The 14,340-nt window shown below is 38.8% G+C and overlaps 2 protein-coding genes across 3 annotated transcripts in view; one reads left to right on the top strand and one right to left on the bottom strand.

Annotated features, from left to right (window-relative positions):
- NUBPL (NUBP iron-sulfur cluster assembly factor, mitochondrial) overlaps positions 1-6,656 on the bottom strand; it is a 251,719-nt gene extending 245,063 nt beyond the window's left edge. For both annotated transcript variants that reach the window (XM_059181857.1, XM_059181860.1), the window contains exon 1: positions 6,498-6,656. The gene's annotated coding sequence lies outside the window, so the exon portion shown is untranslated. The remainder of the gene's footprint in view (positions 1-6,497) is intronic.
- A 293-nt stretch (positions 6,657-6,949) lies between these two features.
- On the top strand, positions 6,950-14,071 carry GPR33 (G protein-coupled receptor 33). The gene is made up of 2 exons (XM_059181850.1): positions 6,950-7,220; positions 11,708-14,071. The coding sequence occupies exon 2, from the start codon at positions 11,711-11,713 to the stop codon at positions 12,731-12,733; it is 1,023 nt and encodes a 340-aa protein (XP_059037833.1). The 5' UTR covers positions 6,950-7,220; positions 11,708-11,710; the 3' UTR covers positions 12,734-14,071.
- The last annotated feature ends 269 nt before the right edge of the window (positions 14,072-14,340 follow it).

The raw sequence follows: 14,340 nt of genomic DNA, 5'->3' as shown, positions 1-14,340 counted from the left end.
TCAGTTAAGTGCCTACCTTAGGCTCAGGTCATGATCTTGGGGTCCTGGGATGAAACCCCGCACTGGGCTCCCTGCTCAGTGGGGAACCTGCTTCTCCCTCTGCCTGCAGCTCCTGTTGCTTCTGTGTTCTCTCTCACCCTCTATCTCTCTCTGACAAAATCTTTGAAGAAAAAAAAAAAGAACGCATTTCTTAAATAACCCATACCCTAGACTTGTACTGTCCAATATAGCAACAATTAAGTGTCAGAAATGTGGCCAGTTCAAATTAAGGTGTGCATGAACTGTAAAATACTCATCAGATTTTAAAGACTTAGCACAAAACAAGACTATAAACTATTTCATTAATAATTTTTGTCTTGAAAAAAAGGGCGGGTTGCCTGGGAGGCTCAGTCGCTTAAGTGTCTAACTCTTCAGCTCAGGTCATGACCCCAGGGTCATGAGATTGAACCCCCTGTCAGACTTCCTTCTGCCAAAATCTACTTTCTACTTTTTTTCCCCCAAAGCTTTCTCTGGCCACAGGATCCCACTCTGTTCCTATATGTGTGGCAGAGAAAGTACCAAGAAATTAGCATTCCCCAAGAGGAATCCTCAACCGGTAACTAACAGGAGTTGGTATATAAATACCACAGCCCTTTGTCCTCGGATGAGGTAATCCAGCATTATGTGTTCTATACCATTTACAAGAGTTCTACAGTGGACTTGTATGTTAGGATACCCACAGCTATATCTTGTTTAATAATTCACTTTTTATTTGCTCTGCGCTTCCCTATCTCTCTTCGCCTCCCTTTACCCAGGTTTCCTGGAATTGTTTTGTGAATAAACTACTTGCCCTAGAATCCTGTTTCAGAACCCAAACTAAGTGAATTGGTCTTCCTACTTTCACTCTCACCTCTAACCAATCCATTCTGCATCTCAAAAGCCAGGTTATCTTTTTAAACTGCCACTGTGACCATATCGCTACTTACCAAAAACCTTTTGACTTCCCACCACTCTTAGGAGAAAGACCATCCATACCTTAGTTTAAAGTTTCTGGATGTCAATACCACTGAGCTTTACTACCTGAGTTTTGCCACATTACCATCACACAGAACTACTATACCTTGGAAATGGAAAGTTCCAGTATTTCACACTCTGGCCATAACCTTCTATCTTCATACAAACACTACTACTCTGTCAGCACCAGCCCTCAATTCTTCAATCCTTTCTTCCCAACTATCAAACTGATCATGGCTTTGCACACTCCCTGTTCTACCAACCCCCTGGCAACATCACTTCCACTGCTCTCTTATCGACACTGTTAATTCCGCTGGCCTCCACCGCTGGTGGTGTCAGCTCAGAAACCACTGGCCCTATCTTGAGGAAACCATAAGCCCTGAATATTTTGACAATCTGCCTCAGCTTCTGTACCCAGGCTGGAAGTAAATGTAACAGCAATAAATTACTGCTCAGAATTTAAAATGCACACAATGAGGTAATTTCTTCCCAGGAGGCTAAATCCACAAATGAGTGGTCCCCAACCTCAAACAGACCCTTAACACCACTCATTATTTTTTATATATCTCATTACGTTCATAGGAAATTCTAAACCTTCATCACTTCCCAACATCCTTCCTCTGTTCACTTTCAGCAGATTATGCTGGGGCTGAATTTGCAGGGTTACAAATCTACCCAACATCTTAACTCTTTCACTCTTTTGTAGAAAACCTCCCTCTCCACTTGTGCTTCAAACCCCAAATGTTTCTTCCCCAAGATTGAACCTGAATTCAGGTCCTTTCATAATCAATATCTGGGCCAACTTCCCAACCTCACTTTCAGCTTCTTCTCCAGCTACATCCTACCTCAAGTTCCAGGAATGCAGTCCAACATGGAGAGGATCTGGAGCCTGACGAGGTGAATGGTATCTAACAAGGCTGGGAGCAGAACCCGGAAGTCTCCTGAATAAAGCTCAATTCTCGTTTCCAGGAATGCTGTCATAAAAAGGACCCTGCCGAGGAGGAGAATACAAGCTATAAACCATAGAAAGTTAAAAAGCCATGAGCCAAGATTCCAATAAATGGAGAGATCCAATTAAGAGAGAAAGAGTGGGGACATCTGGGTGGCTCAGTTGATTCAGCTGCTACCTTCGGCTCAGGTCATGATCCCTGTGTCCTAGGATGGAGTCCCACATCGGGCTCCTTGCTCAGTGGGGAGCCAGCTTCTCCCTCTGCCTCTGCCTGCCATTCTATCTGCCTGTGCTCACTCAGACAAATAAATAAAGAAAATCTTAAAAAAAAAAAAAAAAACACGAGAGAGAGAGAGAGAGAGAGAGCGAGCGGATAAGAAGTAGAAAGGGGCCAACAGAGAAATGACAAGGAGCAAGATGTAAGTTAGGTCCAGGGTAATAATGCTCTTCCTCTTTTTTTTTCTTTTTTGGTTTGGAAAGGTAATTTATTTAGGTTTTTTTAAAAAAAAATTCAGTTAACATACAGTGTTATATTGTATACAGTATAATGATTCAACAATACCATACATCACCCAGTGTTCATCATAAGTGTACTCTTTAATCCCCATCACCTGTTTCACCCATCCCCCACCCAACTCCTCTGGTAACCATCAGTTTGTTCTCTATAGTTAAGAGTCCATTTCTTGGTTTGTCTCTTTCTCTCTCTTTTCCCTTTGCTCATTTATTTCTTAAATGTTACATATAAGGTGAAATTATGTAATAATTATATTTCTCTGACTGACTTATTTTGTCTAACATTATACACTCTAGCTCCAACCACATCATTGCAAATGGCAAGGTTTCATTCCTTTTTGTGGCTAAATAATATTCCATTCCACCATATACTACTTTTTCCATTCAACAATCAATGGACACTTAAGCCGCTTCCATATCTTGTCTATTGTAAATAATGCTGCTATAAATATCAGGGTGTATGAATCTCTTTGAATTAGTGTTTTTGTATTCTTTAGAATGGTAATTTTTAATGCTTTTTCATGGTTCAATATTTGAAACCCAGAATTAATTTTTTAAAAAAGCAAACCATTGAAAGCACCATCACCATCACTGAAAAGCCAATAGGTACAAAAAATGAAAATGCAGTATGCATCTCTCTAACAGAGAAGCAAACAACCCCAGTAGTAATCTATTAAAAATAACTTTTTTTTCTTTTTTTTTATATTTTATTTATTTATTTGACAGATAGATCACAAGTAAGCAGAGAGGCAGGCAGAGATAGAGGAGGAAGCAGGCTCCCCACTGAGCAGAGAGCCCGATGCGGGGCTTGATCCCAGGACCCTAGGATCATGACCTGAGCCGAAGGCAGAGGCTTTAACCCACTGAGCCACCCAGGCACCCCAAAAATAACTTTTCTTAAACAAATGGTGTTGTGTTTGTATAAAATGAGAATAAAATAGGATAGGGTTACCTTATGTAATGACATATGTCTGCCCATTTAAATAATAAAAGAATTCATGTTTTAATACAGAGTCCAAAATACTTAGGTCTATAATAAAACAGTATTCTGAGGAAATGGTCTTTTATAACTTTAATGATAAACTGGTGGTCTAAATCTTTGTAATCACAAAGAAAAGTTATCCATTTAAAAGGACATTAGAGAACATGAAGGATAAAATGAAAAATATTACTTTTCTAATTTTTTTTTAAGATTTTATTTATTTATTTGTAAGAGAGAGAGAGTGAGAGCGAGCACAGGCAGACAGAGTGGAAGGCAGAGTCAGAGGGAGAAGCAGGCTCCCTGCGGAGCAAGGAGCCCGATGTGGGACTCGATCCCAGGACGCTGGGATCATGACCTGAGCCAAAGGCAGCTGCTTAACCAACTGAGCCACCCAGGCGTCCCTCTAATTTTTTTTTTAATTATTGAAGTGTTGTTGACATACAGTGTTATCCTAGATTCAGGTGTCATACAGCAATTCAAGAATTCTATACATTTCTCAATGTTCACCATAATTGTTGTCACCATCTGTCACCATAAACCTTTACAATATTATTAACTATATTCCATATGCTACACTTTTCATCTCCATGACTTATTTATTTTATAACTGGAAGTTTTTACCTCTTAATCTCTTTCACTTATTTCACCTCCCCCCCCCACCCTGCTTTCCCTCTTAATCACTAAACAATTGGCTCCTTCGTGTCATGCCAATCCCATCAAATGCCATCTACTGAAAGTTTCTCCCAACTGCACCGTCTAGATAGCCAACTGGTTACTCATCACATCTCCATGTTTTATACCCTGCATAATACTGTAGTGCTAGGTAATATACTTCTTTATCAACTGGATCTTGTCCATTTCTCCGCACTAGAATGTAAGGCCCATGGGAACAAAGCTCTTCTCATTTATTCTATATCCCCAAAGGCAAGAATAGTCCTTCAAATACAGTAAGCATTTGATAAATACTAGATAAATGAATTAAGTCTCAGGGATACTTTGCATTTTTTTAAAGACCTCCAAGTGATTTTGACATCAGCCAGAACGGAAACTGCTGGGCTAATACCAGCCTTGTTATTCCAACTATGCTGGGACATAGAAGGTGCTGGGAAGTAATCTTGAAAAATGCAAAACCAGGCCAAAATAACAAAGCATTACTCTCTTTTGCTAGACCTTTAACCATACTGATTGCCAGATCTAGTATATACTCTCCTCAACCTTCCTAAGCTAGTGAGTTGGAGAACCATTTTCTTTAATAACTATAAACACTAAAGACAATTATTTTGAATTATTTATTTTGTTTCCCCAGTCTCAAACATTGTGGCATGCGTTAGATACTCAATAAATGTTTCTTGAATTATACTGCTCAGAGATTTTCTCCAGCCCACAGGGCTTCTTACAACTTACATGTTAATAATAGCTATCATTTATTTCATACTTACCATGTGCCAGGAACTATGCTAAGCCCTTATCTATAATATCTCATTTATTCCTCAAAATAATACTTCAGAAGAGGTGTTTTCTTTCTTTCGTTCCACTTACAAATGAGAAAAGAGATTCAGAGAAGTTATACATATGTAAGTAATAGAGTTGAAATTTATATCTAGGTTTTTTTTTCATATCCTATATTGTCTTGTGCAATCGATGTAGTGCATCAGTATTTTTAGTGTATATTATTTCTGCCCCGTTATTTATTAAATAATAATGGAAAGAAGCTCTCAAATATCTTTATGAGTCTTACTCTCTTCACCTATAGAAACAGGAATTAGATTAAATTAATTTTGTGGCCTCTTCCAGCTCTAAAAACTATATGTAAATATGAGTTCCTAGACCTTTGAGCATTTAATTTTGCAACATCATTTGCTTCTGCTTTTCTACATATTTCATACTGTGTTTATATCAAAACAACATAAAACAGTTTCCACTTCCATGACTTCTTTCCTTGAAATCACTTGACTTAATTTGAAATATGAAAAGTGAAATGAATGAAGCCACATCACTAAAGCCACAGAAGAGACTTCCTCAAACACAGTCTACATATTTCCCAACAAAGTTAATGTCACTGGTTTAACTACCTATTTGAAGAAAATGCTCACTAATTAGAGTATTTCTGAGGACAGTTACAGAAGAGTTCAATTTTAGGCTATCTAATGGTAGTACTAGCTCCTGTGCATTTGGGGGGGAGGTGTTAAACACTAGTCCCTAATATATTTGTTATTTATGAATTTTACTAATTATAAAATTTGAAAATACAGAGTGAGAGAGGAGGAGAAACTTAGCCCACATCCCCTCCAATCTTTTTTATTAATAAAACAGCATAGGGCAGCAGAAGGAGCCCTTGTTATTGTGTTGGTGAAAACTACTGTTGGGGTGCCTGGGTGGCTCAGTCAGTTAAGTGTCTGCCTTTGGCTCAGGTCATGATCCCAGAGTCCAGCAATTGAACCCTGCATCCAGCTCCCTGCTCATGGTGAGAGCTGCTTCTCTCTCTCCCTTTGTTGCTTCTCCTGCTTGTGCTCTCTCATGCTCTCTCTCTCAAATAAATAAATAAAAACTAAATTTAAAAAACTGTGAATCACTTAACTCTGCATCTCAAAGTCCTAATATTCAAAATTAGCTGTTTTGAACCAAATAATATCTGAGGTCATTTCCAGATATGTGAACTAACCCAAAGGGCATGAAAACTGAGCAAAACTCACTCTTAAAATGCAGTAGCAAGTTTGAAAACTTATCCTGAAGCACAGAAGATCCATTCCCAGGATGAAGGTCATAGTCCCAAATGAATTAAGAACTAAAATTTAAGCCTATTTCTAATAAGGTTACAGTAGCCATGAAAGCTTTAAAATTCTAACACCAACTAGATGACCGATTCCTGAGCTTCAACACTGAAGCCACACAGAGGTTTTGATGTCTTTTTCTCTATTGGCAGTGCAGAGATCAAAAGGAAACTGAGCAGGAAAGAAATCAAGACACTGAGGTCAGCAGAGAAGCTAATCCTAAAAAATGTCAAGATGGACAGGGGAGACGAAAACAGGAAATGCAGGACTCGGTTTATAAATATATTACCTGTGCTGCAGGATTTCCTTATAATGAGATTTCCATGATACAGTACCCAACTCTGTGTTCTTTCCAACCATTCTCAACAATTGTACAGATCCAAACAAGAGATAAAAGTCTGCATCTTTCTCAACTAAATAATATTAATCTTTGCCTTGTCTTCACACATTCCATTTTAATGTGAAACTCAGTGGTTGTTTCTCTTCCTGACCATTTCACTCCAGCGGAATTAGGTAACTCGTTTCCAGACTCACTTTTTTTTTTTTTCCATGCTAGATATTTACCACTTCCCTACGCACCCAGCACCATGCTCCATATGCTAATGACCACACTCAAGTCCAAGGGGGTGCTTGGAGGGGCAACCACATATGAGGAGGTCATTTCTCATCAGTGTCTTAACACCTTAAACAAGCTTATCAACCTTACATGAAATGACTCTTTATGGAATTTTTAAAATCTCTGCTTAAAATGGAGAAATGATTTGAAGAAGTAGTCTTTTCTCTACCTCCCTCTTAAGACACATTTCACAGAAAAAGGAACTGGGAAAGAGCCAGAAGACCTCACAGAATATTTAAATAATAGGCTCAAAGTTGGGGAATAGGATCAGCAAGAAGAAAGGCAGACGAAATGAAGTCAAAGTGTCACTGATTTTTGTTTCTATCCCTGGAGAGAAGACTACTGTCCTAGAGTCACTCTGGCCCACATAAGACCACCTGATATGCAGTTATAAAGGTAAGATTCCCTGGGCCAGCAGGCTTTATCCTCATGCTATCATCTGAATAAACCCTCTAGGCTTACTCCACATCAGCTTTCCGACCCCAAAAACTGCACAGGTGGCATTGCCTTATGATTCGCTGAATCACATGAAACCCTTAATGCTTAAAAGTGAATCGCTTGCTGGAAGGAAATTCGGGGAAATGAGTGTACAGTTTTCTAGTCCCTGTGGTGGGCAGTGAGGGGGAGCCTGTACCTACCATAGCAACAAACTCAACAAGAAATACAGACCCTGCAACCTCCAACATGTATCAGAAATCTTCAGATTTGAGCAGTATAAAGGAAAAGTATCATTTGGAGGAAGGCCAGTGCTTTGTTTTTTTAATTAAATGCTATTGCGTTAAATGGGATAGGTCATTGTTAATAACGAACACACTGTTTGGGAGAACATTCAATGAATTTGTTTAATTCTTGGGCAAGTTTTTAGAGCTTTAGTAGAAAAGCTGGGAAAGAACAGGGGCTTCTGGGTGGCTCAGGCAGTCCATTGTCTACCTTCGGCTCAGGTCATGATCCCATGGTTGTGGGATCGAGTCCCGCATTGGGACAGAAACAAAAATCAGTGACACTTTGACTTCATTTTGTCTGCCTTTCTTCTTGCTGATCCTATTCCCCCTTGCTCAGTGGGGAGTCTGCTTCTCCCTCTCCCTCTGCCTGCCTCTCTCCCTGCTTGTGCTCTCTCAATGTCAAGTAAGTAAATAAAATATTAAAAAAAAAAAAAAAGGAAGAAGAGAACATACCACTATACTACTACATTACAATGAAGTTTCTAAATTAACACACATCAGCTGCCCAAGGTTCTTCTGCCTACCCCACAGAAGCACAGTGTTCCCAAGGAGTGGGAGAGGGGTCTACCTGAAAGACTCTGTGCCAAAGGTATCACTGTAGCAAGGCCTCAAAATAACTCCAAATCTGAGAACTTCTGCCCCAATAGATGAACGTTTAGATTTTTTTCAGAAGTTATTGCTGGTCTTCTGAGATTCAGTAGGGAGATTTTGAGGAGGAGGGGACTGCAGTGCCTGCAGTATTAAAAGGGCAAAATGAAGTACTTGCTAGCCTTCAAATAACAAGTTGAGCAAAATAATAGGTAAAAAGTGATTGAGTGTTTAATGTGTGCCATGAACCAAGCTAAGTGTTTCATATACACTGTGTCATTCCATCCTCATAAACACTCATTGGGTTTTAGAAAGTGAAAGGGGCTCAGAGTTAAGAGTCCACAGAACTGGTAGGTGGTAGAGAGAGAATGGAAACCCAGGTCTATGGGACTCCAGAGCCCAGGTTCTGCTCCAGTAATTTATACTCAAGCACTTTAAGACCATGTTAAAAGCTCTTTAAGAATGAAGAAATCTCCTGGTTATTGTGCAATTAATCAAAACTCCTAGGAAACTTTATATTCTATTCAGAACCACTATCCATGTTGCTTTTGTTCAAGCCCCACATTACTTTCAGATGCCTTTCTATAGCTCAGCCACACAACTGTTTAAAAACAAAGCAAAACAAAACAAAACACTTCCCTGTAATTCAGATATCCAGTGTTTTATATGCACATACACCAAAAGACCACATGTGCGTGTGCACACACACACACACACACACTGCAGACCTACAAACACCACATAAACACACACTACACAGATAAATACACACAGACTACAGGCATTGTACACCATACACACAGAGGCCACACACAGATACACACACACAAACACACACACACACATCCCCCTCCATGCACACCCCACAGATTCAAACACACATCACAGAGACACACACAAGACTATATATCCACATACATGCAGACAAATACACCATAAATAGAGATAAACCAAAGACACCTCACACAGACACAGACACAGACACACATGCACAGACACACACACAAAAGCTATCCACACACAGCATCAGAAATTCTCCATGTGATTTTGTTTCTCCTTCTCTACTCATATTCCAATGTCTCTCCGGTTTCCACCATATTCTTCATTTCATTCACATCTCACCTCCTGCTGCTGGTCTGTTCTCTCTAACCCATTGCATCCCAAATCAGGAACACAAGCTCTTTTCCTTCGATTCCCCAAGGCAACCACCGATACAAGACAGTTGTGATTAAAAAGAAGGGACATTACACCATGTCAAAGCATAGCAAATGGATTAAAACTGAATATTAGACAATTCCTCATTTTAAATCCTCTGCGCCATTTCTGCTTCTCAGAATATCTCACTGAATTCTTCTCCTCCTCAAACCTCCTAACTTCCTGCAGGGTTTTTCCTGTACCTCACTCTCTGAAGACCAAATCCCTCCTCCCTCTACTCATGGCCCCAGGGCCTTCACACAACCTCTTTCACAGGTTCCACTCTTCCACTCACCATTGCCACCCATTCCATGTGCTTAAACTTCACTTTTTATTCAAAGCAGACTACTAAGGTATTTTCCTAAAAAGGACAATTTTTCTTTTTTCTTTTTTTAAAAAGATTTTATTCACTCATTTTACAGACAGAAATCACAAGTAGTCAGAGAAGCAGGCAGAGAGAGAAGGAAGCAGGCTCCCTGCTGAGCAGAGAACCCAATGTGGGGATCGATCCCAGGACCCCGGGATCAGGACCTGAGCCAAAGGCAGAGGCTTTAACCCACTGTCCACCCAGGTGCCCCAAGAGGACCATTTTTCTACTTTGGAGAAAAATTTTGCAACTTCTTTAGAAGGCAGAATTAACTTAAAATAATTGAGGTTTTAATAGTAATTCTTTTATTTCTTCTCTCCATATACTAAGCTGTCTTTGCTTAGTGAAAAAAAAATTAGCAATTTCCATTAAAGCAATTTATCAAAAACCAATTTGTTGATATGACTGTTATATATAATAGCTATTTTCCAAAACATTCTCAGGTTCATATTTTCAATACTATAGGAATCATTTTCCAAGAAATGGGCTAGCTTGGATCATCAAATACTCTGATTCATGGAGCATTATCAAAATGCTACACATGAATTACTAGTTTTCAAAGAAGTCACATAAAACACTGGTGGGGTTGCTCAGCTGCCATAAAAATGGAGGGACAGTGGGAAATGTTGGGTTTTAGAAAGTGAAAGGAGCTCAGAGTTAAGAAATTTAACCCCTGTAATCCTCACTTTCTCTTCTGTTTAAATATTTGTCTTTATGAGGAAAAAAAAAAATAAATGACTCTTTTATAAAGCTCTTGGCATATAAAAAGTATTAGATAAATATCAATCCCTTGACCTCTCTCCCTCTTTTCCTTCCCCAAGTAAGAACTACCACTATACTCAACAGCACATGCTCCTCTTTGACTGGTGATTTTCAAGGCACTTTACAATCTTTTTTGGGGGGACGGGGCAGAGGGAGAGAGAGAATCTTAAGCAGCCTCTCCACGCCCAGAGTAGAGCCCAAGGTGGGGCTTGATCTCAGAACCCTGAGATCATGACCTGAGCCAAAATCAAGAGTCAGATTCTTAACTGACCGAGCCACCTAGACGCCCCAACTTGTCACCCTCTTATGGTGCTCTAGCCCAGGGCTCCCAAATGAATATCGGTTCTTATCACATGCTGACTATTAAAATACTAGCATTTACTACATATAATAATTAGCTTATGGGAGAAAACTAATTATAGCTCTGAATGATTACTGATTTGGAGCAGTTGATAATTTTGTTACTCAATTTCATTAGCAACATTTGCCCTGACCAAGACTTAGTCAGGCAAAACTGATCCTACATTGCCTTATTTAAGAAGTAATGACTATGAAGGACGGTCAGGCTTGGTTCATTTCTTTTTTTTTTTTTTTTTTTTAAAGATTTTATTTATTTATTTGTCAGAGAGAGAGCGAGCGAAAGCGAGCACAGGCAGACAGAGTGGAAGGCAGAGTCAGAGGGAGAAGCAGGCTCCCCGTGGAGCAAGGAGCCCGATGTGGGACTCGATCCCAGGACGCTGGAATCATGACCTGAACCGAAGGCAGCTGCTTAACCAACTGAGCCACCCAGGTGTCCCCCTTGGTTCATTTCTAAATAGAAGATGTTTGGCTACCTGAGCTCATTATTTCAAGTCAAAATATCCCAAACTTTATTTCTCTTTCATATTAATTTCATCTGTAGTGTTTCCATTTTGGATGTTCAAATTAATCTGATCTTAATTCTTCATACAAAATAAAAATATAAATCTCAGGAAAATATCTGATTTGTATCATTGTAGAAATATTATGTTTGTCATTTTATAATTTTTTTTTAAAGGAGGATCCACACCCAATGTGGTTCTTGAACTCAAGATCCTGAATTCAAAAGTCACATGTTCCACCAACTAAGCCAGGGCCCCCAATGTTTGCCTTTTTAAAAATCGTGTCATTTTGGCCCTTACTATGCAAAGATTATTGTTTATATTTCTATATTTAACCTTTTTTTAATTTTGCTTCTTTTTCGTGGTTGTTTTCTGTTTCTCTCTCTATAGGTAATGATGGATCTGGTCAACTTTACTGATTTGCTCAGTGTCTCTACTTTAGTAAGAAACAGCACTCACTTTCCAGTTCCTGCCTCGAATGTGATCATTGCCTTTCTGCTGTGCACGTCAGTTATAATTGGTACCATCACCAATGGTCTCTGCCTGTGGGTGCTAAAATTCAAGATGAAAAAGACTGTCAATACGCTCTTATTTTTTCATCTCATTCTCTCCTATTTTATTTCAACATTGATTCTACCATTTATAGCCACCACCTATCTTCAGGACAATCACTGGAGCTTTGGAACTGCCATGTGCAAGATCTTCAATGCCACTTTGTCGGCAGGGATGTTCGCCTCTATTTTCTTCCTCTCGGCCATCAGCATTGACCGTTACCTTCTCACTCTTCACCCAGTGTGGTCACAGCTTCACCGAACCCCACGCTGGGCTACCGGCATCGTCCTGGGAATCTGGCTGTCCGCCACTGCCCTCGCCATGCCCTATTTGGTTTTCAGAGAGACAAAGGATGACCATAAAGGAAGAGTGACCTGCCAAAATAACTACGCTGCATCTCCTAACGGGGAAAGCAATAAGATGCAGACATTAGGGAAAAGGATTCATGTAGCCTGTTTCATCAGCCGCTTCTTGCTGGGCTTCCTTCTGCCTTTTTTTATCATCACCCTTTGTTACAAAAGAGTAGCCAACAAGATGAAAGAGAGGAGCCTGTTTAAATCTAATAAGCCGTTCAAAGTCATGGTGACTGCCATTCTCTCTTTCTTTGTGTGCTGGATGCCCTACCATGTACACCAGGGCTTACTTCTCACTGAGCATCAATCAGTACTTTTACAGGTGACTCATCTACTTACAGTGATAACCATTTCTTTCAATGCTCTCTTTTCTCCTACACTCTATCTCTTTACTGGGGAGAACTTCAAAAATGTTTTCAAGAAGTCCATTCTTGCTCTGTTTGAGTCAACATTCAGTGAGGAATTTTTGGCAGAAAGGACACAAAACCTAAATTCAGAAGCCTACATTTAAATTTTGGATCCCAGAGGAAACAATGGACACTTAATCAATTACACCACCAGAGATATACCCTCTGCTTTTATAGAATATAATCCCTGTATTAGAGAGACATCTAGGCTGCACCGTGGCTAGATCTATGACTATGAAAAGGGTTGTAAGAAAGCAAGCAATAGGTGATGTTGCAAATATAATTTCTTACTCTGTTTTTATTGTGGTAAAATATATATAACATAAAATTTGCCATTTTCACCACTGTAAAATGTACATTTCAGTGGCATTAACTACATTCACAGTGTTTTGCAGCCACAACCATTTCCAAAAATTTTTATTACCCTAAAGAGATTAGTTCATTGCAGCGATTAACTAATAACTCCTCATTTCCCCCTCCCCACAACCCCTCATAACTTCCAATCTACTTTCAGTCTCTGAATTTGCTATTCTAGATATTCCATGTAAGTGGATGCATACATTTCTTTTTTTGTGTCTGGCCTACTTCACTTAACATGATGTTTTCAAGGTTCAGCCATGTTGTAACCCACACCAGAACTTTATTCTTTATGGTTAAATAATAGTCCATTGTATGTTTATTCCATGGTGTGTTTTGTTTGTCCATTCTTCTGTTAAGGGATTTTTGGATTGTTTCTACCTTCTGCTATTGTGAATAATGCTACTGTGAACCCTGATACACAAGCATGTGTTTGAGTCCTTGTTTTCAATTATTTTGAATTACTGAGTCATATGACAATTTTATGTCCGAATTTTTGAGGAACCAGCCACACTTTTCCACAGCAGTTGTACTATGTTACATTACCATCAGCATGTGCAATTTCCACTTTCTCCACACCCTTACCCACTCTCATTATTTTCCTTCTTTTTTTTCAATTATAGCCATCCCAGTTAGTGTGAAATGGTGCAAATGTGATTCTCAACCTCTGATTTTTGAGGCTACAGGAATATCAATTTCTAAATAGCAATAGTGCCTACTTATCTGACTTTTCTGTCACAAAATCTTCTAGCAAATAGACATTTGGACTAAGATCCCTTTTTATTTACATAGCACCTAAATGATTTAATTGCTTTGGACAAAATTTAACATAGGGATGACAAAACACTGATTTTTTCATATCTATGTTAAAGTACAAAGAATTTATACTATAATGTTTTCAATGTAAAGATATCTTAAATGTCTCTCTTCAAAACCTATAGATTGAACTGTCTCAGAAATATGTGACTAAGAAAATTACAAATGTTTAAAAATCTACCTGGGTTCACAGATCTGTACCTCTGAAACAAATAATACATTATATGTTAATTTTTTAAAAATTTTAAATTAAAAAAAGGAAAAAAGAATCTACCTGGGTAATTTCATAATGTATTTAATTTTAGAATAGACATAACAATACTAATTTATCTTCCCTGGTTTCAAGTTTTGGTTCAAGTCCTTGCAATAACTTGTAGCATCTAAGTTATGTAGGATTGCATAGTATCACTGACATAATTACATTTCATAATTTAGCTCATTAGTTCTATATATCAGTCAATAGATATTAATCAATAGATAGGTCTAGCTCTCTGGTTCAACTGATACAGAATGCAGACATTTAAGCCAAAACACACAC

The sequence above is a fragment of the Mustela lutreola genome, chromosome 7 (assembly GCF_030435805.1).
Source record: "Mustela lutreola isolate mMusLut2 chromosome 7, mMusLut2.pri, whole genome shotgun sequence".
Taxonomy (NCBI): Eukaryota; Metazoa; Chordata; class Mammalia; order Carnivora; family Mustelidae; genus Mustela; species Mustela lutreola.
The sequence above is the reverse complement of the archived record's forward strand: the minus strand, read 5'-3'. Positions and strand labels throughout refer to the sequence as shown.

What these genes read in the sequence shown, in the direction of transcription:
- GPR33 (XM_059181850.1), top strand. Translation starts at nt 11,711, where the DNA reads ATGATGGATCTGGTCAACTTTACTGATTTGCTCAGTGTCTCTACTTTA.